The 26476-nt window shown below is 41.6% G+C and overlaps 1 protein-coding gene across 1 annotated transcript in view; it reads right to left on the minus strand.

The window, feature by feature from the left end:
• Nucleotides 1–26476, minus strand: part of ITGA8 (integrin subunit alpha 8) — a 121977-nt gene that overhangs the window by 4599 nt on the left and 90902 nt on the right. Inside the window, exons 27-29 of the mRNA XM_081931540.1 lie at nt 24679–24792; nt 15051–15152; nt 2464–2586 (exon numbers count right to left, since the gene is read on the minus strand). Of these exons, the coding sequence (XP_081787666.1) occupies nt 2464–2586; nt 15051–15152; nt 24679–24792 (339 nt within the window). The remainder of the gene's footprint in view (nt 1–2463; nt 2587–15050; nt 15153–24678; nt 24793–26476) is intronic.

A 26476-nucleotide genomic window follows, 5' to 3' on the forward strand; every position in this document is an offset into this window, starting at 1 on the left:
TATCTGCCACGTATGGAGGATTTCCTTGCTGAACTGCCAGCCTGATACCTTGGAACTGACATGATTTATTTCAGGAGACAAAAGTCAATGTGAGAGTTCCTGAGCATTTTCTATATTCTTAATAGTCAAACTTAAAAAAAAAGATGGAAGGGGAAAAAGAAGTTTGAAATGGACATGAAACAAGTGGTAAGGTGGATAAATATTTATTTTCTTTTAAATCAGATGTTTCAGATTGTTTATTTTAACTGTATTGTATCAGGGTTGTTGTTGTTGGTTTTTTAAAAAAAACAGTTCAAAACCAAATGTATGACCCTCTGTCAAACAATTTCATTTCTCCATTAAACTTGCTATTCTATGTTAATGGGAAACCCTGGGGAACAAGATTTGACTTCTGAGGTCAAGCATTATAAATATGAGAAAATAAACCATGTACTCCATTTATTATTCTTGCAAGTTATGAATATTCATCACTCTTATCTACCAAACAACATGAATATTTACATTTCATCTCATTACTGTTTGACACAATACTTGTCAACTTTGCTTCTAAAAAGTTCAGGGCACAGTCTAGCACGCTTAACTCTACTGAATTATGGCCCATGTCTTCCATGAAATGATTTTCTTAGTGTCCTTGCACACGTACAAATAGTAAAAAAATATATCTATTAAATTCATGCTAAACAGACATCACTCTGTAGTGCAAAAGGCATGTAGTGGGCTACATGACAGAAACTTTGGATTATGTTCTTAGCAAGATAAAAGTCCTGTTTAGTTGCCAACCAATATATTTTAATTTTCGTAGCATTCAATTAGCATGCACTCTTGCTCAAGAAATGCATTAGTAATAAAATGGGAAATGTGATTTTGAATCAATTACTAAGGTCTTCTTCTTCTTCTTGGGGATTTAAGTAACCATTTAAATGGCCTTGATTTAAATTACTGCACTTGATATATGGTGTTATCATAGTGTTAAAGTATGTCCAAACCAGATGGCTTTCTGGATTTTCTCACAGGATTGTTTTGGGGATAAAACAAGAAAGGGGAGAATTATGGGATCCTGCCTTGAGCTTGTTGGAGGAAAGGTGGGATATAAATGTAGCAAATAAAATGAATAAACATCTAAAGTTAATTTAGTTACACACAATTTTGGTATGTGGTATCTATGGTATTCTTAAAGATAAAATAACCAAGTCTGTGGAAGAATAAGTCTTGCTAAGCAGAGTCAGCATGTATCTGCAAGGACAAGTCCTGTTTCATGAAACGGTTAGTCTTCTTTGAGAGTGTCAACAAGTACATAGATAGAGGTGATCTGGTTGATTGACACAACATATCTGGATTTTCAAAAATCTTTCAATAAGGTAGCTCACCAAAGACTCCTGGAATAAGAGGCGAATCTCGACCCTATTGTGAATCAAGATCTGGTTAAGGAGCAGACAGCAGGAATAAATGGGCAGTTTTCTGAATGCAGAGATGTAGAAACCAGTGTCTACCATGAATTGGGACTGGGACCTGCACTTTTTAGCTAGACGATCTAGAGTTAGGAGTGAGCAGTGAGGTGGCAATGTTTGCTGATGATACTAAATGGTTCTAGGTTGTTTAAACAAAAAGAAATGACAAAGAGCTCCAAAAGGACCATTCGCAGAGTGAATGGGCAGTAAAATGGCAAAGGTGATTCAATGTAAACAAGTGTAAAGCGATGCTGCTATAGGAGGCAGTGATGGATAGCTTCAAAAGAGGATGAGACAAATTCACGGAGGAAGAGGCTATCAGTGGGGGGCAAACGGAAGGAAAGAGGAAGATGAAGTAACTGGGAAAACATTGGATGAGGATTCAGAACTCAGCGTGGTCAGTAATAGGCATGATATAGACCACCGTGGGAAATGGCGCCCATCAAACTGGAATTAAAAACAACGTCTACACATCAGAGACATAGTTTTAAGTACTTTGAAGTCAATTGTTTCCAAGTCCCTGAAACAAAAACTTGTAAACTGCTAGTGACTCAGTGATTGCAAGACTTTAGCGATGTAGTAAAAACATCAAACAGAGCCTACCAATATTAAAATAAAATCACTTGCAGCCTTAGAAAGATAACATTTATTTTCCTCTGAAAGGGGGTGCCCGATCATGTTTCAAAAGATAATTCCTTGAGGTACTTTGGGAGAAAGAAACCTAGAGATGCTTCATAGTATCATCTAAATTCCCCAGACAAAAGAAGATCATAGGTCTTGGGAATCGCAGCCAATCTCTCACTGCTCACTTCTAACTAGTCTTCAATAATGCAAACAAGCCACCTCTTTTGAAAGGTCAGAAACACAAACATGTCAGCGATCCAAAATAAATAACACACCCATCTCGTATGTCCATGATTATTTTGCTCAGAAGATCACACATTCCATCCCCTCCCCACCTCCCCATTTTGTTTTGGAATCATCTTCTCTAGTTTAACACCAATACATTACATACCTTCCACAATGCTAAGGTCAACATAGCCAAAACCAGCAGTCCAAGGAGTATGGCTAATATTATAACCCACAGCGGGATTATAAAGGAAATGTTTGGAGTAGCCCAAATAACAGATGTTTTGGTCTGAAATGGAAGATGAGAAGGGGGGAAAAAGATGAAAGGGTAAATGAAGATGAGTTATAATACAACCTGAAAGTGATTATATATGCAGAATTAGAAACTAATGGTGCATTCGTAAGGCCGCTGTTTTAAAAACTCAGCATACAGTATCTGTCAGAACTTCACAAAACTTAAATTCTTGCAGTTCTAGTGAGTGGTACAGAACTAAGTTTTATATAACTAAGTAGGCCCAATGAAATTAATGGACATGAGTTAGCCACACCTATTGATTTTAATAGGCCCACTTTGAGAAAAACCTATACAGTGGTACCTCGGGTTACATACGCTTCAGGTTACAGACTCCGCTAACCCAGAAATAGTACCTCAGGTTAAGAACTTTGCTTCAGGATGAGAACAGAAATCGTGTTCTGGCGGCAGCAGGAGGCCCCATTAGCTAAAGTGGTGCTTCAGGTTAGGAACAGTTTCAGGTTAGGTACGGACCTCCAGAATGAATTAAGTACTTAACCTGAGGTACCACTGTACATTTAAAGTAGTACCATACCACTTTAAACAGTCATGAGGGGGAAAGAATCCTTGGAACTGTAGTCTGTTAAGGCTCTTGGGAGTGGCTAGGAGACCTCGGTTCCCCTCAGGTAGGATAAGAGTAAACAACCCTGTGGGGTAGACTGAGAGGTTGAGAGATGGTGACTTGTCTGAGCCCTCCCAGTAAGCTTTAATTATTGCTAAGCAGCAGATCAACATTTTGACCACTACATCACACCGAGTCTCAATTTGGTTTTACTGCCATGGCTTCACCTCCAAACTGTGGTTTGCGCGGGGAACAGGAGCCTCAACTTGTCAAGGATTGTCAGCATCATTCTGCACTTAAGGTTCTATGCTTGTATCAGCCTTTCCCAACCTACGGCCATCCTGCTGTTTTGATAGCCTGCATCTCCCATTATTCCTGGCCATTGGCCATGCTGGCTGAGACTCATGGAAGGTGGGAGTCCAACAACACCTGGAAGGGACCAGATTGGAGAAGCCTGGCTTGCCAAGTCACTTCTGAAGCAGACAAATGTAGATATACAGGTACATGTATTTTGTACTTGGGTATCTATCTGAATGCTATATGTCAACTGAACTCAGGAAACCACAAGACCTAGGTTTGCTACAGTTAAATAGGTTTAAATTTATATTATAGCTTAAACCAAATAAATCTGAGCCTCTATAGGCAATGGAGTAAGCAAGAACGAATGTCAACATTGCTATGATTTGTATTAGACATTGTGGTCTCTAGTCAGCTGACACAGCTACATACCTTGGGCAATATGCCGCTGGACAAAACCCCTAAGACAAAAGCACTCAGTCTTCTCATTACAGGGATAACATGAAAAGGGTAACATTAGCTCCCCCCCCTTTGAAAAAACATTTGCTGTCATTTTTAAATACCGTCTAGTACGCTTTGTAAAATGGCAGGTAACAAGTCTTTTACAACACATCACATATAAAAATAACTTGAAGTTCAACAGAAATATAAAATGTATTAACACCATTCCCCTACATTCTGGCTTAGCCCTGACCACAAAAGCTGGACCAAATAAATAGATCTTACAAAGCTTTTGAAATATACTTAAGGTTTGGCTTTACTGGGTCTCCAGAGGAAAATTATGTGCCTTCCAGCAAAGTCAAATTATATATATTTCTAATCCTGCACATTTTCCAACATTCTAAAGCTCTCTTTTGGTAGATGTATATATGAAATACCCAGTTTCCATCCCTCTGAGGTTTATGGTTCTGCTGAACTCCGATGTTGCCCATTCAGATTAATGGTGTGTTAACTGGAATTTGAACACAGACTTCCTATTCTGTGTATACTATAGATGCAAGTGCCACTAGGGATTTTGAATGCATGCTTGCTATGTTGGCCCGTGGATCTTACTTGCGGTCAGACTGGTGACCTACAATGGACTCCAGAGCACGTAGCTCTGACTATAGGTGAGGTCTGCAATGTCAGCAGTTTCTAAGCTGAGAAATCGCTTCCAAGTCAGTGCTACTCCTTGAGCTTTGTCCACTCTGTTTTCCTCATCTCCTGGTCTCCCCATTTGGAAAACCACCAACTCATCCTTTCTCTAAAGCAACCTGCATTTGCTCTTCATTAGTATGAGCCTTTCTGAATCAGCCACTTTCCCCCCATTGCTATACCACAGCTTACCATATGGGGCAGTGGGTAGCAGTTCATGACAGTACTTAAAATCACATATCAACAATGATTCATGCCCAAACTCTCTACAATCTCTTGCTTCCAACAAAACAGTTCTCTGGGCTTTCCAGTACAAAAATAAATAAAAAATAAATCTATTCTTCAGGTGTGAATAGAGGATTGAACACACTGAAGGCTGAGAATGAGTGGAAAAGCGAATGGTAGAAATCAGTGCCAGGGATCATTTAAGAGGAGCAGGTGGCATCAAACCTGGTGTTTTATGATCCAGTATGAGAAAGGGGACATCAGTTTACTATTTTCCTGAGAGCAGAAGAATACTTGAGATCCACCACCCCATTACTCCTGATCAAAGACCTAGATACCGTAGGTTTAAATGCCAATACAGAGAGACACATAACTGACAGCCATTTCAAAGATTTTGCCAATTGGGCCTGTTGCATTCTGATTACATAGAGACAAGAGCTTTTAAGTGCAGCCAGAAACTGAGATATACACATTGTAAATACTGAAAATAAAGCACCCCAACTTACTGGTCAAAGTTAGTAAGCATTTCAGAGAAAGTCAAATACCCCCCCCCCAGACATCTAAATCTATAAGGGACGCCATACGTCTGGGATTTGTGTGTCAAAAATGGTATCTGGGCAGAATTTTTGAAAAGCAGCTGAAATGCCCAGACGTATGTCAGCTCATAACAGGGGGAATAAAGCTCAACTTTTCTGTCCAGATTTTCACTTTTTGAAATATGGCAACCCTAAAATATATGGTGCAATGTGAATTTAAATAGCTCACTTTTCTAGTTGCTTTTGAGCACTGAATATTAACTGCAGAGGCTTCCTAGGTCAGTAAGTTCAGTGGTGGTGGTAGAAGGGGCTCATTTTAATTAGCTAATAAATATTTTTCAATGACTTTCCTTGTGTTCCTCAATAATGCTCTCTAGCTGGCATGGAAACATAAGGGCAGGATGAGTGAGGAAAAAGGTCAATGGCTCTCATTTGCAGCAATCCTCTACACAGAACTCTCAGTCAAGGAGACAAATGAACTAGTGCGGAAGGTTGCAGGATGTGGACGCTACAGACATTACAACATCTGGGACCAACTTGGCCAGAGAACAGAAGCAAGGATTTTTCTCTACTCCAGGACAGATCTCGCTCAGCAGATATTTATGCTCTTTGTTACAGTGCCAGACATCTTAGTGGTGCTCTTAAGCATGTAACCATTCCCCGTTTCTCAAGTGGCAAGCAGTTTCAAGGGAGGCCCTAGTGGGTTTAGTTCCCGTTGGATGAGAAAACAGTGGAGATGCAAGGATGAGGAACTGGGCCCAGCTGGTGAGCCGGATCCTTATTTCTTCCACCCCTTGTGGGTCAAGTGGGTGGGTCTGCTAACCTACCACAGTTTTGCCTGAAGCCGTAGCAACCAGGTGCAGCAAATCCCTTCTCAGCCCAGACTTAGCTGTACTGACCCCCCCCCCCCAATGTCATTTATGATGCCAGGTGCAGGACAGGCAGACATGGCTTAGCCAAAATGGTCTGTTAGGCCAAACGAGGAAGCCTGGTGGGCCTCATTTGCAATAATATAATAATAATTTATTATTTATACCCCCACCCATCTGGCTGGGTTTCCTCAGCCACTCCGAGTGGCTCCCAACAGATTAAAAACAGAATAAAACATCAAACATTAAAAACTTCCCTAAACAGCCCCCCCTCCACTGACCTAAAAGGTCGTTGTCATGCTTGCTTTATTTACAAATACACAAGCAGAGCACAAACTGAGGTGAAGAGGCACCTTCTACAAGAGAGAATATAGTCACCATGCCTTGAAGCCATCAATAACTTCAGTTTCCATGACTTTATCCAATCCCCTTTTAAAACCACCTAGATTGGTGGCCATTACTGCATATTGTGATAGTGGCTTCCATAGTTTGAACTCTATGCAATATGAAGAACCCTTTGTCTGTCCTGAATCGTCTCACAATCGACTTCATTGGATAACCTCAGGTTCTAGTATTCTAACAGAGAGAGAGAGAGAGAGAGAGAGAGAGAGAGAGAGAGAGAGAAACCTTCTCTCAACTTTCTCCAAACCATTCAGGGAAATATGGTTGGCTCCAGATTTTAAAGAAAGCTTTTTTTTTTAAGCCATCTGTTTTCACTGGCTGTTAACGGAAATGTTTTATTGTATATATTGCTGTCGAAGCTTTTGTTGGTGACTCCATTGGGTTTATTTAAACTGATTGTTTTATTATAAACTTAATTGAATGTTTTCAATTTTTTGGAACTGATAAAACTGTATATTTGGTATAAAATGTAAGCCACCCTGGGAAGGCTATAGTTTAGAGATACAATGGATGCTCGGGTTGCAAACGTGATCCGTGCGGGATGCTCATTCACAACCCACAGAGTTTGCAACCTGCGCCTGCAATTTTACCTAATATACACATTTGTGCAAATAATTCCCCCCAATACGATGCTTTTTTGTACATTATTCTCACTTATACAGTATATGCATTTTTATGCACCCTTTACTGCATCTTCATACACGTTAAATGGCTGATGAGCTGCACTGCAAAATTCAGAGAAGTGTAAATCTCAAAGGATGCCTTTGTTTTGGTTCATATATTGTTTTGGAAAATGTGAATCAGGAAGATTTGGCTCTCAATGCAATCTGAATTGAATTTCTCCTGAGGGGATTAATTGTCATTTCATGGTTGCTGAATGTACCACCTAGAGTAGAATAATTATTTTTATTGTGATGGTCTGTGTGGCATTTCTACAGAATGTTGTGAGCCACAAGGCATTTTATTGTTCTGAACCAGAGCTCTGCAAGGTGGCTTAGGCCGAGGCATGACATTGTGTCTAAGGCCACCCATGCAGTGATCTTTATGAATGAGAAAAGATTTTTGCACCTGGACTTCCCATGCGTGGCTCTCAAACCTTTTCTCTTATGTAACTTGGGGCTTCCTGGCCTTCATTATTTTCTGCAGTTTTCGGAACATGCGCATATTCAGGTTTTTCTCCACTACCTTAAAGACTGGGGATACTTTCTTAAAGGAGAGAGAGAAGCTGTTCTGATAAAATGACCTTATTTTGCATGAGAAAATCAGATTTCATCTTGTAAGGCAAGATGGCGGCCAGGCATATTTGGGTTTAAAATATGTATTAAAGAAAGGGGTAATTCCAACAATTGTCCTCCTTGCTGCTGACTTCTTTATGCCAGCTAAAGGCATTTCTGTTCACTGTTTAGAAGAAGTGATAATGGGAACCATGTCAACATAGACGCTATGGAGACGCTTGAAGCCTTCTGCTATGTATAATGTTTTAATGTTGGTTTTAGATTTTCATGCTGTATTTTATGAGGTGCTGCACTTTATGGACTGTATAAACCACCCTGGGGTCTGGTTAGATAAAGGGCAGTTAGAAAATAACCTATACTAGCTAAAATATTTTGTGCTTTGTCTAATAATCCTTGTCATGGGAAAACACAGGAAGTGAGGAGCCACGCCATATACCAGCAACATCACTGACCTGTGCACATTGCATGGAGTACGGCAGTAGAAACATAGGAAGCCGCCTTATCATAGAATCAAAGAATTGTAGAGTTGGAAAGGATCCCAAGGGTCATCTAGTCCAACCCCCTGCAATGCAGGAATCTCACCTAAAGCATCCATGGCAAATGGCCACCCAACCTCTGCTTGAAAACCTTGAACGACTCTACAACCTCTCAAAGGAATCTGTTCCACTGTTAAACAGCTGTTACTATCAGAAAGTTCTTCCTGATGTTTAGCTGGAATCTCATTTCTTGTAGCTTGTGACAGCCCTTGAGATATTTGAAAATGGCTATCATATCTCCTCTTTTCCAGGCTAAACAAACCCAGCTCCTTCAACCGTTCCTCATAAGGCTGATTTCCAGACCCTTGATCATCTTGGTTGCCCTCCTCTGCACACGCTCCAGCTTGCCTACATCCTTCTTAAATTGTGGTGTCCAGAACTGGACACAGCATTCCAGGTGTGTCTGACCAAGGCAGAACAGAGCAGTACTATTACTTCCCTTGATCGGGACACTATACTTCTGTTGATGCAGCCTAGAAAAGCATTAGGGTTTTGGTTTTTTTTTTTTGCTGCTGCATGACACTGTTGACTCATGTTAAGTTTTTGGTCCACTAAGACCCCTAGATCCTTTTCACATGGCCATCCAGGTGTCCCCCATCTTATATTGGTGCAGCTGGTTCTTCCTGCTTAAGTGTAGAACCTTATACGGATGTCTTTAAACCAAGTCAGACCATTGGTCACTCTAGTCCAGTCCTGTCAACACTGACCTGCAGAGTCTCCCCAGGGTTTAAGACTGGGATCTTTCCCAGCCCTACCTACAGAATCTGATGAGTGAACCTGGGATCTCCTGAATGCCAAGCATTTACTCTAGCACTGATCTATGGTCTTTCCCCACCTTTATTGAAAGCGGTGTCATACACCAATCTGGAGAAATGTGTTTAAACCCCCTTTCACTTAGCACAGAGATATGCCTTTATGATTGGAAAATTACTGGCATTCGTAGAAAGATGGTGGCAAAGAGACAGAAGCGTCTGCCAACTGGACGACCCGCTATTCCCAAAGAGCATTTTATTTATGACTTCATGTAGGTGTTCGTTCTTCAACTTGGATGGCTCCACTATTTTTGCATGTGGTTTTAGGTTTAAGACAAGGCTGCGAGCCTAATGCCAGTTCAGAAGTGCTTTATCTCTTTTAACAACTTTTTTATTGGGTGGGAGGCAATGCAAAGGATAGAGAAACTCTGAGAGATAGGAATGAAGTTGCTCAACTGATTTTCTTTGCCCATCCTTTTATCCAAGGTGGTCAGTCATGCAGCTGTGGAGCTTTTAATGCACATCATATGGTGTTTCTGGCAGAGCCCTTGTGACACAGACTGCCTGCCTCACATGGCCAAAGAGCTCCTTATGCTTAGGAGAACATTTCTCTATCGAGGTAAGAAGGGTTATTCTGGAGAGGGCACATGTTTTCCACAATATCAGTTGCATGGGAGCTAGAAGCTGCTTTGAAATGGGTCAGACTATTGTCCAGCTCATCTAATATTGTCTACTCTGAACTGGTGGTGAAGGACCAGGAATGAGACCTTGGTATCAATAGTAGAAAGCTCAATGAAGACGTCAACCCAATGTGTGGACGGCTGTGAAAAAGGCAGATTCCATGTTGAGGATTGTTAGGAAAGGAATCAGAAACAAAACTGCCAATATCATAATGCCATTAGGTAAATCTGTGGTGCAACCACACTTGGAAGACTGTGTATATATATTTCTGGTTGCAACCACACTGTTCCAGGTGATGCATAGATGAAGGCTAGTTTTAACAGCATTACAGTGGTACCTCTGGATGTGAACGGGATCCATTCCAGAGCCCCGTTGGCATCCTGAAGTGAACACAACCCGAGTCTGCGTGTCTGCACGTCGTGATTCACCGCTTCCGCGCATGCGTGACGTCATTTTGAGTGTCTGCGCATGCGCGAGTGGCAAAACCCGGAAGTAACACGCTCTTCAACGACTTCAACCCGAGGTATGACTGTACTTTTAGCGGCCTTCTGTCACTTCCTGCAGGGGCTAAGGCAGGCACCCCCAAACTCCAGCTGTTTTGCGACTACAAGTACCATCATCCCTGACCACTGGTCCTGTTAGCTAGGGATGATGGGAGTTGAAGTCCCAAAACAGCTGGAAGGCTGAGTTTGGGGATGCCTGGGCTAAGGGCTATGCAGCACAAAGGTGCAGAAAGCTGTGAAGCAGGCACTGCACAAAGGCAAAACTCGTGGTTCCTTTTCCACAGGATAAAGGTTAGGAAGCGTTACCAAGCCAGAAGGGGGATGCTGACCTGAAGATCACCTTGAATACACACACAGATAGCCATTGTAGAACAAACTTTACAGATTCAATACACTTCTCAAATCGTCACCGATTATCTTTTTTTGGTAAATGACATCTGAATGGCCAAACTCTGACTTATCTATCACAGAGTTACAGTAGCTTTAGGCTTACAGTAAATGAGCTATTCTTGTAGTGTGATTGGTGCTTGTGTGTATAATAGCCCCTTTCTCTGATCTTTAATCAATTCTGCTTAGAGGGGTTGAAAGATAACAAATTACTCTTTAATTGTTCTGCATGTTCCTCTCAGGCAAACATTTGCCATTTTTTTCTGTTTTGAAAAAGGGCCCAAAGTAGTAGATAAGAGCTCCCCTGAGTTTAGACTCAGAATTAATATTGACATGGTGTGTTTGCATATTATAACTCCCTTGTAGAAGTATACTTTGCAGGGAGAGCAAGCATGTTTAAAAGAAATGTCAATGATTCTGTAGAGGCATCACATCAGAGAGAGGGTAGAATTTAACTTTTGCTTAGGGAAGACTTATTGAAATGAATGGATTTAACTTAGTCGTGTTCATCCATTTCAACGAGTCTGTTCTGAGATAGACCTGGTACTGAATTCTACCCAGAGGATTTAAACCTGGCTAGGGTTCAAGTGTTCACACACTATGCCAACAGCACACCAGGAGATACCAGTTACAGGATTCAAGTACATTTCTCCCCCCTTTCTCCACTGTCTAAGAATTTGTTCAAGATAATATACGAAGGGCACAATCCATAGAAAGTTAACTGCTTAAAATCCTACTAAAAATCAGAGGAAATGAAATATTTTACTTTGGACTTTACTTTTGGTTGACTATGATGATAGTATTTCAAGATGATCCTTTATCTTCTTCCCTAAATGGCAATTACTTAAATCTAGTCTGATTATATTGAAAACTCTGCTTTGTATGCAGGAGGTCCTAAGTTCAATCTCTAGCATCTTCAGGTAGGGCTGGGAAAGACTTCCTACCTGAAACCCCGGAGAATCTCTGCCAGTCAGTGTGGACAATACTGAGCTTGATGGACCACTGGCCTGACTCAGTCTGAAGCAGCTCTCTATGTTCTTTTGTACCAGCCACTGGGGAACAACAGTGGTAGAGGGCTAGGACCCTGATTTCCTGTTTGGGTTTTTCCATAGACCATTGGTGACGAACCTTGTCCCTCCAGAGTCCATGTCCAATGGTCAGGGATGATGGGAGATGCAGTTCAATGCCTGGAGGGCCAGAAGTTCCCTATCACTGTCACAGACAAGGGGCTGGCCACTAAGGGGAACAGGATGCAGGACTAGATTGGTCTGACAAAGCAGGTCTCTTCTGGCACATAACTGTGTGTAATCCATAATGCATGCAATGAACACATTCATGCATGAGACAGAAACATGCAGAGATATGACAGCTAACTGAACTTCCAAGTCCACAGACAATATACCTTGGAATACCTTCCTGGAGACTACAGGGGAGGGAAATTGCCTTCCTGCCCTGTTTAGGAGCTTCCCAGAAACATCTGGAGGACCAGCGTTGGGGGAAAATGTTGGACAAGTTGGGCCTCTGGTATGATTTAGGAAGAATATTATTACACTTTTATCCTGGGACAACAGGCCCTGAATTAATTAATGTCAGCTTCTGATTTTATGTCGCAAGGGGTGGTCTAGGTTGAAGTGAGTTGAAAGGGAGTCAACAACCCCTGACCAGATCAGGAGTTCTTGGCTCCTGACTCATTTTCATTCATCAAGGGGTCATACAAACAATAGCAGGGCTGTTTTCTCTACAGCGTAGAATTTTTCTGCAGATAAGTGGTGCCTTGTGAATGACACAAGATAGCAAGGTTGGTTGACAGAAACACTGGAGCTTCTTGTTCATGTACTTCAGGATAACAACCTTGTCATGGCCATCACCAGTACTCCATACACCAAAACAATAAAGCACAGCGTAAGTAGCAAATAAATAAATAAATAAATAAATAAATAAATAAATAAATAAATAATAAGCAAGTATATACGGTCATCATTCTGGATGATGATAATGTTGAAGCTTTAATGAATTTCCACAGTCAAGGCAAGTTCTTAACCATGATTCTGTAAGCACATTATAAGTAGCAAAACTTCAAACAAATATGATGATGATTATCATTCTGAATGACAATAATGTTGAAGCTTTAATGAATTGCCAAATTCAAGGCAATTTCTGAACCTTGATTCTGTAAAAACAGGCTAAGTAGCAAAACCTCACACGGATAGGATCATCATTCTGAATGATAACATGGAAGTGTTAATGAATTTCCAATTTTTGTACTTACTTCGACTCCTAGACAAATCCTCCTAGACAAACACTGAATCCAGCATTCACTGACTTCAGGGGGAAAAGTATTGCTAAGAGAAACTTCAAAAGAACTTCTGCCTACAGCACATCAAGCTGCAGGGTTGGCAAACCTCCACTGCCAATGGCCAGATTTAGGAGGACATAAAAGCACTATCATTTTTCAAGAGTTTACAGTTGCTGTTTTGGGCATCTGGCAGTAAATCAGCTCTGTGGAATAATATGCTTCATTCTCAAGTAGTACTGTAAAAATGCTTATCTGATTATTCAGTATATCATCAGAGACCTGTTGAGAACAGCAGGCGATCACCTGTGGCAGAGTGCAATTGAACAGCTGGGAGACAGTACGTAGCAGCCATTTTGAGTAACATGTGTTTCTGCTACAAAACACATGCAAGGTGGGTGGGTGCGGGGAAGCAAAAAGAGCCGGGATTTATCTTTGATTGTGGTATCTTTGAACCTCTTTGGATGAGCAATGAATATTAAGGATCAAAACGTTCTCCTTTTGAGCCTAAAGGTAAATCATCCCAGTACAGTAGGCATCAAAGAGAGAAGCCAGTCATGAGCTAGTCAAAAATTCCTGTCTATTGGCTGAACTCCTCCCCATCTGCATATACTTTTCTCATTATGGTGCTAGTCCTGCTGTATGGGGGAAACCACTCTTGTTCAGTGTGCACAATCACTTTTATTTCTTCTTAATCACTTTTCTTTTCTTATAGAAAAAAAGACTTATACAGTAATATTTTGCTGTAACGGCTTAATAACTGAAGGAAAATAAAAATACCCTGAATATTTCACAAAGGTCTAATTCATATATGTTTATTGTATGAATATATATGAAATATAGGGACGCGGGTGGCACTGTGGGTTAAACCACAGAGCCTAGGACTTGCCGATCAGAAGGTCAGCGGTTCGAATCCCCACGATGGGGTGAGTTCCCGTTGCTCGATCCTGCCAACCTAGCAGTTCGAAAGCACGTCAAAGTGCAAGTAGATAAATAGGCACCGCTCCTGCGGGAAGGTAAACGGCGTTTCCGTGCACCGCTCTGGTTCACCAGAAGAGACTTAGTCATGCTGGCCACATGACCTGGAAGGTGTACGCCGGCTCCCTCGGCCAGTAAAGCGAGATGAGCGGTGCAACCCCAGAGTCAGTCACGACTGGACCTAATGGTCAGGGGTCCCTTTACCTTTATATGAAATATATATTACAGTATATGAAATATGTTTATTTGTGCATGGTGCAACTATATCAGAGTCCTGCGTCTTATATAGAAAGCACAAGAGAGCCCATGAGGAAACAACAATGCATAAAGTTAGCAGGTTGGGGGGCATGAAACTAGGAAGAGCTGAGGTTGGCTTGCTGCTCACCCCACCCTCCACAGATTCCTTCTCCAAGCAAAACAGGAAATGAGACCTCTACCTCATTATAACTGAGTAAAGATGGGTCAAACCATATTTAGCATGGACACATAAATCAATCATAGAAACCTAGGACTACAAGCACAACTCTGTCGTTCTGGAGTAATCTTACCATTTCCAAAAGGCCTAATCTTGTGGTAAATGGCAGCAGACAGCCACAGTTGCTTGGCCTCCCTGCTGTAGGGCTGGCGGACCTGTGCCCCTTCACTTTCTGTTGGACTGCAGCTCCCATCAGGCCCAGCCACCATGGCCAATGGTCGGGAATGGTGGGAGTTGCAGTCCAGCAACATCTGGAGGGCTGCAGGTTCGCCATCCTTGCCCTAGCCCTACAGACAATCGCCACAGGTTCCCATTCTCTAACTGCATGGACTGAGTTCTGTCTAAATTAACCCATTCCCCCTTCTAAGAATCATTATTTCAGAAACTCAGCTGCATAGCAAACGTTACAGTTTATTTTAAACTCTCTCACACAAATAACCTTTAAATAGTACTCAAAGGATGGACCTGTACAAGAAACACAGGAAGGACTTATCTTGGATTTCCCATCTATAAATATTTCATACAGCAGCAACCAGGATGACCAAACAATGCACGTGTTTTGCATCAGTGTGTTATTTGTTTTCTGTGCTACTCACTGCTATGCTTCCTTCAGGGAGTTTTGTTGGCTGAACTTTGTATGGCATCTTCTTCACTTCGAATGACACATTGACGGAAAGAGAGTAGTGGTCATTTTTCCTCTGGAACAAAAAAAGAAATACAGACAGAGGTTTTCAAATAATGTTTTGATTAGTCTGAGTTATCAGTTTGATCTCCCTGCTCATGTTATAGAAATAGTATATACATGTGCTATACCATGTTCCCCATAACAGCTGCATTTGCACAAATTGTGGCTTCATAACAAGCCATGCTATGCATGAGTTCCATGTAAATCAAGGCTTATCTCTAGGCTTGTTTGGAAGTCATGAACAAGAGTTTCCTGGTGTCCACAGAGTGGGAATCTATGGTTCACAGTGGCTTCCTGGTTTATTTCTCCTCTTGAACTAATGTTTGCCTTATGAATCCTGGCTTGTTTGGATGCCATTAACCATAGTTCTAAATTAGCACCTAACAAGAAGCTATGGTTACCTGCAGCTTCCTAGTTTGTTTTTCCGCCTTGTGCAAAGGGGTTTAGGAGAGAAGGAAATGCCCCAAGATGATTAATCCCGGATTTGATCATGCAAACCAAGTCTATAGCCATCTTTCTTTCGATCAACACACATAGTGTACATCAGCCTTTGCCAGCCTGAAGCCCTCCAGATGTTGCTAGACTCCAACTCCCAGCAGCCCCACATGGCCAATGGTCAAGGTTGATGGGAGTTGTTTGGAAGACACAAGATCTACCCACCCGGGAAGAATGACAGATGAAGGTGATGGACTACATGGAACTGGCGGAAATGACTGGCAGAATCTGAGACCAGGGAGAAGAGTCGGTGGAAGAAGATTGGAAGAAATTTAAAGTTTATTTACAGAAACATTGTAAAATTAAGGAATGTTAGAAGGATGTTGGAATGAAGTTACGTGGTTTTAGCAGAAATGTTATAAAGGATTAAGTAAAAATAAATTGTTAATTGGTGAGAATGTAAAGTTACATTATATTAAGATAAATTATTAGGATAAAAACAAAGATGGAAAGGATTTGCTGAAATAGCTAATTGAACTAGAACACAAAAAAGGGAGGTGTGAGGAGGTCAAGGAAACAAGCAAATGAAAGATAAGTTATGGAAGGATTGATTTGTCTTTTTTTAAAATTGTTTTTATTTTTCTGTTTTTTTGTTCTTTTTTTCTTTCTTTATTTTTTTAATCTTTCAAAACCTCAATAAATATTATTTAAAAAACAACAACAAGGTTGATGGGAGTTGTAGTCCAACTACATCTGGAGGGCCAGTTTCCTCAGCCCTGTTCTAAAGCTTCCAATGTTTCTTGAAACAAGATTCTTTTCAGGGATGTACTGTATGATATACTTCCCAATTTCATTCAGAAACTGAAACGAACATTTTGGTTATTTATTTAATTTATTATTTCCCACCCTTCCTCCTGAGCATCCAGGGAAATCCTTATGGCTTATAGAGGGAAAATCCGGAACCTCATCCACCTGTGATGGAGATCCTGCAGTCCTCCAAATATTGTTGTACTACAACCCTCACAAACCCTGACCATTGGACATGCTGGCTGGGTCTAATGGGAGTGGGAGCCCAGGAATATCTGGACAGTAACACATTTCCCATCCCTCCTATACACACTTTCCTTGGAGTAAATTCCACTGAACTCAGTGGGGCTCTTTTCTGCTCAGACATGTATAGGATTGGACTGCAATTCTCAAAAGCTGCTCCATAGTTTGGCAACAGCAGCTCACAGACTTGTTGAGTGGCCGAGGAATGAATTGGCACAGCATCTGAATTATCCTAACAATATGATCCAAACACAGTTTTTGGCTGAATCCACATGGAAATCTCGCTTTCATGACAATTAGAATCACAACAGGCTCATGATGAAGTTTAAGTTTACAGTGGTATCTCGGGTTACATACGCTTCAGGTTACAGACTCCGCTAACCAGAAATATTACCTCGGGTTAAGGACTTTGCTTCAGGATGAGAACAGAAATCGTGCTCCAGCGGTGTGGCAGCAGCAGCAAGCCCCATTAGCTAAAGTGGTGCTTCAGGTTAAGAACAGTTTCAGGTTAAGAACGGACCTCTGGAATGAATTAAGTACTTAACCCGAGAGACCACTGTACTTGGTAACTTTAAAAGGGGGTGGGAGAAGAAGGGAGCTCGGTTTTTAGTCTTCTGAAAGTACAGTGGTACCTCTAGTTAAGAATTTAATTCATTCTGGAGGTCCGTTCTTAACCTGAAACTGTTCTTAACCTGAGGTACCACTTTAGCTAATGGGGCCTCTCACTGCTGCCGTGCCACTGCCGCACAATTTCTGTTCTCATCCTGAAGCAAAGTTCTTAACACGAGGTAACGAGGGTTAGCGGAGTCTGTAACCTGAAGCGTTTGTAACCCGAAGCTATGTAACCCGAGGTACCACCGTATACTTCTCATCAAAAATAAAAACACAATACTCTCTGCTTTTGGATGCATTTTAGACGATGAGAACGTAATTCAGAACACACAGCATTTCCTGTTTTGTTATCATATCATAGCTTGGTTTCAGCTTTGGCAAAACTCCAGTCCTGAGACTTCATTGCCCACCTTACACCCCACACCTGGGAAACTCTCCTTTGTTTCGAAGGAGGATCTCCCTTCTCTGCTTCACAACCAACAGATTCAGGGGCTCGTTGTGTTATAACATTTTCAGTGAGGCCAGCATTCTCATCTCACCAGTGCAAAGTGTTTATATTCTTTGGAATTTCCGGCAGCATAAGCTTGCTCACCCCCACCCCATTATGTTAGGGCTACTTTCTGCCATTGCAGCTGCTGTTCAGAGCAGGCCTCCTTAAGTTATGTTATCTCTCATCAGCGAAGAGGATTTATGAGTACACTAATCCCTGACCTTTGCACTGGAAGGCGGGCCTTACACAAACCACACTCTCATTTGAAGGGGCATGTGCTTTTGAGAAATGTGTCATTGTTCCCCAAAGCTGAAAGCTAAATTTTTCATTTTAGTAACAAGAAGCTAGCTAAGCAACTTTCACTGAATTTACGTGTCGGCAACATCGGTGGTTTCCAAACATTTTGGGGCCAAAGAAATAACAAAGGGAAGCTGTCCAGACCTGGGGAAGAACAGGGTGATCCAGGAGAGGTGGCTGTGAAATACTCTGCTTCAGTGTAGCATCGTCTCCCATCCATATGACAGTATATGTCAGGAATGGACCGTAAGTGATGCTGAACCAAAAGTGTCTTCTACATTGTTTTCCCTTTCGCAATTATCACAAGGCCAAATTTCAGCTGCCTAGGTGGTGTGGCAATAGCTTCGTTGTTTGGGAGTGCACCTTGAATATCCCAGAGAGAGCTACAAAGGTCCAGTTTTTTTTTCTAGGAACCAGTATATTTGGGGTTATGTATGTACCAAATTTCCAGGCTTTCTGCTGGTTTGTCAGGAAGCAAAGAGCAATTTTGATAATCCCAGCAGACCACAGTGTTTTTACAAATATAATGTCAGCATTGTAACTTATAAATCAGAGACCATCCTGTGATTCCCAGGTTTGGTCCATTCTGTAACCACGAGGTTTCAACCTAAAACAACAGTTCCCATTCCAATGCATGACCTCCTACAATGTTTTTGTGTATCTCTTTCTTAGATCTTTCCCCTTCTCTGTTGTTTACAGCTACTGAATCCCCAGATGATCTCAAACATGTTTAATATGATTCCCCAAGTGTATGACCATAACATTTTTGCGCTGTTCAGTCTCATTCCATTTCTATTACTTGGGTTCAGGAGGTCATCCCATTTGCCCTGTATAATTTCTTGACCTCCATCTGTAGTAATAATACTGCCTCCCTACTTGGGGTTATCAGCAAATGTCATCAATGTACTCCTACTTCCCTTCTACTTCCATTCCCAAAAATAAAATGGGTCTCACACACTTGTCCTTAAGGAGCTCTATTAATTACTTGCCTTCAACTTAAACGTCTACTTTTTGGCCAAAAAGGAGAGGGTATTCCCCCCCCACTTTAACAAACCCCTAATCATTTTATACACAAGTTTTCCATTCTGATTGATTACCCTCTACGTGCCATTGCATAAACAACTACCGTATACACCTTTTAGAAGACATCTCAAGGCAGCCCTGTATCGGGAAGTTTTGACGTTTTATCATGTTTTTATATTTTGCTGGAAGCTGCACAGAGTGGCTGGGGAATATTATTATTATTATTAACAGAAATATAAATTTATTAGTTCTGCTGTATTTCCTTTGGGGAGCAATTTGGCTAAAACTCTTAAAACAGAAATTTTATTTGACCAAGAATTAGCTATTTGAAGAATGAAGAAAGGCTGTTTAATGAATGTATATGAATATGGCAGCCTTCAAAGAGTCTAGGGCAGCATTAAAATCTTGGCTATAAGATCCTATAAAGATTCTGCCTTTCCACTTTTTCCAAGTTCTGCAGAGTGTTCATTCCAAAGCTTACATTAAGCAATTCAGCACCCCCAACCCCAGGGAGCATTATATGCTCATCTGCTCACTTCCAAACAAGCTACTAAACATACAGCACTGCATGCAATTTATAGAGAGATTTTGAACGAAGAGCGTATCCTGTCTTCCTCATTAATTTGACATTATCAGACCGTGAAGCGATACCCCACAGTGTCTAACTGATAGATGAGCAGTTAAGGGAATTAGCCATTTCCAAAGACCCTCTACAGTACATACGTCAACTTAAAAAATAAAAACCTTTTTCACTGCAGTGTATGTTCTCTTTCAATGATGAGTCTGCATTACTAGCAGCAACTCCACCACATGGTATTTCCTGGGGATTAACATCTGCCAGGACTTTTTTTTTAAAAAAAGAAATTGAACTGTGCCTTGGGCCACTGCATCTTCTCAGTTGCTTCTTAAGCTCCAAGACATACTCTGGAATTCAATTTCGATCACTGAATGGAATCTGAAAGTGGGAGGGGGGATGGTACAATGTCTCATTTCAATATCCGATTTCAGACCCTCCAAGTGTCCCTGTTTTCCAGGGACAGCCCCGGATTTACAGAAGCCGCCTTGGTTTCTGATTTGATCCCAGAATGTCCCGCTTTTCCTTAGGATGCCTTATTTTCATCGGAGAAATATTATTGGAGGGTATGGAGTTATGTGACCCCCAAGCCAAGGAGATAAGTAACTGTACAACCTTTAGAAGACACCTGAAGGCAGCCCTGTATAGGGAAGTCCTTTAATGCTTTTATATATGTTGGAAGTCCTCCCATCTGCTTCCCAAAGCTGGGCAAGTCCTAACTAGGCTTCGTGAAGAAGGAAGGAGGATTCTAGGACCTTGTCAGAGCCCTCATGCCTCCTTCCTGAAGTGCATACAGTGGTACCTCTGGTTAAGAACTTAATTTGTTCCGGAGGTCCGTTCTTAACCTGAAACTGTTCTTAACCTAAGGTGCCACTTTAGCTAATGGGGCCTCCTGCTGCCACCAAGCAATTTCTGTACTCATCCTGAGGTAAAGTTCTTAAGCCGAGGTACTACTTCCGGGTTAGTGGAGTCTGTAACCTGAAGCGTTTGTAACCCGAAGTGTTTGTAACCTCAGGTACCACTGTACTAGACTTTGGGAAGGAGGCAGCAAGGTGCCCTCTTGGCTCGGTGCCCTGTAAGGGGGGGAGGAACTGGTTGTGATGCCCTAAATCTACCTCTGTCTGTATGTATTCAGCTGAATGCAAGCAGATGCCTCATTGCGCGGACACTGAGTAGGCAGGACCTAGTATCATAGAAGAAAAGAATCATAGAGGTGGAATAGGCAGCTGTTCCTTACAGGAATCAAACCTGCAACCTTGGTGTTAATCAGCGTCATGCTGTAACCAACCCACCTGTAGCATAAACTGTGTTGAAGCAGGGGCAGTCGCCCTTACCCATGTATTAATGGGTAGCATGTTGCTAGAACAAATATAAAACGTGTTTCTTCCCACCCTCTTCGGCACTGTGATCACAGAGTTCTGTTCCAGTGCTTCAGGGATCTAGAGAGCTTCATGGTCTCCGCTTACAGTTGCACTCGTATCTTTATCACTCTCAGGAGGACCAACACCCTAACCTAGGTATGTTCAAACATATACCTTCTATTGAGGTGTTGAAAATTCTGACCCTTAGAGTTTTGGCAAATGAAAAACACATGGGTGCCTGGATTCAAAAGAGTTCAGCACTTCCAATGCATGCTGAGAACAGTAACTGCCTGCATACTGGCCAGACTCATGCAGAGGTAATTTGGAAAGCACATCAACCTCCTGGCCCACCTAAGTAGTGAAAAACAATTTAACGAGTTCTTGGTAGGCATGTTGATGGATGATGGTGCTTGCTTTGGTCCCAATGAGGCACAACAGCAGAAGTCAATAACCCACTCGAACAGATACAGGGGTGGAGGCCAAGCAAGGCATATAAGGACAAAAAAGAGAGAGAAAGCGAGAGAAACATGCATCTGGCTTGCAGGTGGGAATGTTGAAAGAGGAGGAAGAAAAGACGTTATTTTAGCCAGTTGGAACAGTTGACTGCATCAAGTAGGGTTCCTATTTTCCTCTCAAGAGGATCTGAATGATGTTCCAACCTTTGAAACTACATTGGCTCCTACACCAGAAGAGCCAGCCCCAGAGAACATCATCTTCCTGAGTTATGTTTGAGGGAAAGCCGTCCCTTTCAGGAGGGAATACAAGTTCCTTGGAATTGCAAGTGGAGAGAGTGCTATTGCCCTTGGATCCTGCTTCCAAGAGGCTTCTGGTTTGGCCACAGTGAGAACAGGAAGGTGCACTAGATCCCTTGGCCTGATCCAGCAACACCACCAACCTTCTTATAAGGGACAAAAATCCATGTTCCTTAATTGAGGCCTTGTGGTAGTTCTGAACTTTGCTCCCCAAACTGAAGCACACTGTGAAACAACATTTTCTGGTCATGTTATTGTAATAATGTTAGTCCTGCTTCACTGAAAAGAGGGAGAGGTTACACCTCATTTCCTCTGATGTCTGGCATATTTAGGTGGAGGAAAGTGAGAAATGTGCTGTTGCCATTTAAACACACACTTTGGGAATTCATTAGCACTCCTTCCCAGCTTGAGATCCAACTAGTAGGAACCAAGAAAACGACCCTGAACAAATGCCATGTAATATAAGCAATACTTCACTCCAAGATTATTATTTCAAAAATTGCATTGTGAGAGATCATTGCACACAAATGTTGTTCGTAAAAGGTAGAACAGCGTCAAACAAGTTAGGGGCAAACTACACCAATGATTTATGTTCAGAAAAGCAGTTTCTGGAGCTGCTCTTTTGAATGTTGAAGGAGTTGCCATATCAGGTCCTTCTCCATATCTTCTCAACTCCAAATCTCCCTGAAAGAAGCTCTGAAATGTAGGGGGTGGATAAAATATTAAATATCCTTCCTCCTGCTGCTTCCCTATTCAAAATCACAGCTTCCTCAAGTTGCTGTTCAGGGCATCGACCCATATGTTTGCATGCAAAGTACAGTTTGCCTCTTTGACTAGAGTTTATTTTATAAACACATCAGATATGTCATAAATTACATAAATGGAAAGCTAATAGAAGTCATAGTGGAAACACGATGTAGTCTTTCCAAATAAGGCTATTTCTTTTTTTGTATGAATTAGGCAATTGATGATTTGCTGGTTCAGCAAGGCTGACTACAAAATTTAACATATGTTCTTGTTTGCATTCAAGCTTTGAAGGAAAGCCAGAAACTATCCTGTCCTTTCTTGGCTCTGATTCAACTGCCTTCATTATCTTTGTTGGCTCATTGGGAGACCCTAGGCTCCTTGTTTACCCAAACATGTTTAATCATCTCGCTTCATATTACTGCAGTTTGTGATAACATTTTAGGCTTTAAGGCGGCAGACTACAACTTGCAGTGAGGCAGATGTCACTTTAATATTTCAGAAAGTTAGAAAGTTGTTCATTTTTTTAAAAAAAATCTATATAATTTATTCACTCTTTGAAATGAAACATGTGTTCTTTATTCCCAAAAAATAAATCACAATGGATTAAATACTCGGCAGGATTACACTTTTGTATCTGGAAGGAGAAGCTGCTGTTCCATTACTTTGTTTAATGTCATACTGAACGACATAGGGTTGTTTGAAGAAGAATAAAAGTGCTTCTCTTTTTAAAATTCCACTATCAGACATTTTGCACAGATAGTTGGTTAGACAGGCAATTGTGCAAGGCAAATTTGGGGGAATCGGATATATTCATTCAAGTTAGGCGATCCCTGAAGCATTTCAGCTTATGCAGATGAGGCCAATTCCTCAAAAGGAATGTTGCTGCTGGATCTACCTGTATGACACAGGTCTCTACCAGTAGTGGATGCTGTGGTATGGCGGTACTCACCTGAACTCCCAACAGCTGAGTCACTGCTGCTTACTGAGAGGAGAGGGGTGCACTGGTGAGATGAGCGCAGTGAAATGCAACAGCAAGGGTACCAGATTGGCACTGCTGGTGGTGTTTGCACCATGCTGACCTCCCTGCCCACTTCAGAGGCTTAGCTGTTGAGGGGGCAGGTGAGCAACACCAGACCACCACAGCATCTATTACTGGTCACTGAATCTTTCCTGAGAATCAGTGAGATCCAGTGGATCACTGGAAATAAGGGTCACTTGCCTTTCCCCAATAATTTCAAGGCAGCGTCACACGTTACATTGAGTATGTCCTAGCATGCTGTTTAAGGGAAAACTCTAGTGGAGAATTCGTAAACATTTCTCTCAAAAGGTGGGGCTGAGATTGTATTCCCCAAACAGTTAAGTTGTGCCCACGCCATCTAGAAACTTCAAAGGTTTCTGAATAGTACAACCCAGAGCAGCTTGTTACTAGCGAAATGTGTAAGTGAGACAATTGACTGTCTCACCATGGAATGAAAGGGATTCCCAAAGGTATTTCAACATTGGTTAGAAAGTTGAAATGTGGCACATACAAAAGAGGCATGCATTGTTTTACAGATAATGCTAAAAACTGAGATAGGAAATTTAGTCCAAGCTTGAGACTTGGACCTCTGGCATGGAGCAAGCCAAGCTGCAGACTGAAGGGAAGACCGGTGTTTTGAAGTTCACTTTCGCCTTTACACACTTGAATTGGGGTTTGATTGGAAGAGATGAGATTTCTAGTGTCTTTCAGGCCCAGGGCAAGGATGGGGAACCTATTGCTCTCCAGATGGTGTTGCAATACAGCTCCCATCAGCCTCAGCCATGTGGAGGGCTGCAGGTTTCCCTACTCTAATCTAGAAGCAGCCTGTAGCTATGATTTCAGAAGCCAGAAGAAGAAGAAGAGTTTGGATTTGATATCCTGCTTTATCACTACCCAAAGGAGTCTCAAAGTGGCTAACATTCTCCTTTCCTTTCCTCCCCCACAACAAACACTCTGTGAGGTGAGTGGGGCTGAGAGACTTCAGAGTCACTTCAAGGTCACCCAGCAGCTGTATGTGGAGGAGCGGAGACGCGAACCCGGTTCCCCAGATTACGAGTCTACCGCTCTTAACCACTACACCACACTGGCTCTCAGGGGAACCTTCATTTTGCAGTACATAATACACATACAATACACAAAACTGAAACATTTCCCAATATTTTAGCTTGCATTTTCTTACCTGTAGAAATGTTGAAGCCCACAAACGAGACCGTATTTTCAGTGCAGCACTTTTCCCTCTTTCTAAGAGTCCCACTGAACAAGTTATCATCAAGCACTCCACATTTGTGCAATTCTGTACAGGAAACAATACGGCATTCTAACTATCTTTTGGGATCTAGACAAAGGCATTAACAAACAGTGTGTCCTGCATGCCATGTGCATTCGCAGCAAGATGGATTTTCATTTTTGGAAAGGAAAAATAGACTGAATTTGTGTTTTTTTTTTTTAAATGAATTACTTAAAATGCATATATAGTCATAAGAATTGAATCTATATTTCCTTGGAGACACTTGTGTAGAACCTAGGTTTCCACAATGGAAAATTAGCACATTTCATTCAACACAATACTCTCATGGTTTCACTTTTGTTATTTAACTAAAATCCCATGTAAACTGTAAAAATGAGGAAACAACATATTTGAATTTTACTTGGGGTTGAATTTTAGTGGGGTCTCCATTATGGTGGACTCTAATGCACCCATTGGGTGAAAACCTTGTGTGTGAAAATTATGAAACACACATGGATAGATCATCTAATTGGCTTAGTTAGGCTAATACTACTGATGAGGTTTATGATAAGAATTATCCCTGTCTCCCCCAACACTGAAATTGACACTTTAATGTTAGAGCTCCTCCAAACATCTTTTTTTTTTTGCACAGTCATGATGATTTGTGCTCATGATGCTGTAGGAGTGGTCATATGCGAACTAATTGTTTGCACCTGCAAAGATTTTTGGGGACTCACACTGCTTCATTTCCAACCAGTGCATCTCCTGTAATGTCTTGCTGAAATCCCTTAACTTTTTATACCCCACAAATGTTCTGTTTTCGGTTTGGTCCTGCTTTATAGCAGGTCCGGACAGCAATAATGTGGTAGCACTGGAGAAGAACCACAGAAGCAGAGTAAACCCACCACTAACGCAGTATCGTTGCATCAAGAACATGTCACAGAATACACCCGCAATAAAACAACAATTTGGAGGGGACCTGCATTTCTGTGTAATGAAGCTCTTTCCGCACAATTGTATCTTAAGAGAGGAACTGGATGCTTTGGATTGTGAACTCTCTAAATGGCGGTGCGAAGTTAAATTTGTACAGAAAATTACGTGACGCTACATAAACTTTCAGTTCTCCATGAGAGCTGAATGAGAGATTGTGTTTTCTCAAATTGTGTTTTCTCAGCTCCCATCCACTTCCTCAGCAGGGCCTTGATTATACAGAATTTACTGAAAGGCAATGTTTTAGAGGACATGTTTGTTTAGTTTCTCTTATTTAATCACTCTTTAATCTAGCTTGATTTGTTTATCTCTCTGTCTTGTAGGAGCAAGCGAGGTATGTATTATTTTTTCAATTCATAATCGCACTAGATGAAAGAAAGAGTCACATAATGAAAGGCTTCAGCAGATATTCCAGGGTTTTTTTCTCAGATGTATGTAATTTGCATTCTAAGGGTGATTTTGTTGTTAATATTGCAGGAACTGGATGAACTTATAAGCCCAGGATCCAGAGAACCTTGAAATTACTGTTCTGCGCTCACAGGGGTTTTAACCCCCCCCCATAGAAACATAAGACCCTTCCTGCCCTCCACCTGCCATATGGTAACTCTGCTTTTTAAACCCCCCTCCATTCCAAACACTGTTTGGCACTGAGCTTGCTGTTAGAGGGGGAAACATGTCAAAAATTCTACTATGCTAAGGCAAACCCTGTGGCTTGCCAGAAGTAGATTTTCTGAATCCCAGCCATGGGCTGCAATCCATG

Source organism: Podarcis melisellensis (assembly GCF_964234715.1).
Source record: "Podarcis melisellensis genome assembly, chromosome: 12".
Classification (NCBI taxonomy): domain Eukaryota; kingdom Metazoa; phylum Chordata; class Lepidosauria; order Squamata; family Lacertidae; genus Podarcis; species Podarcis melisellensis.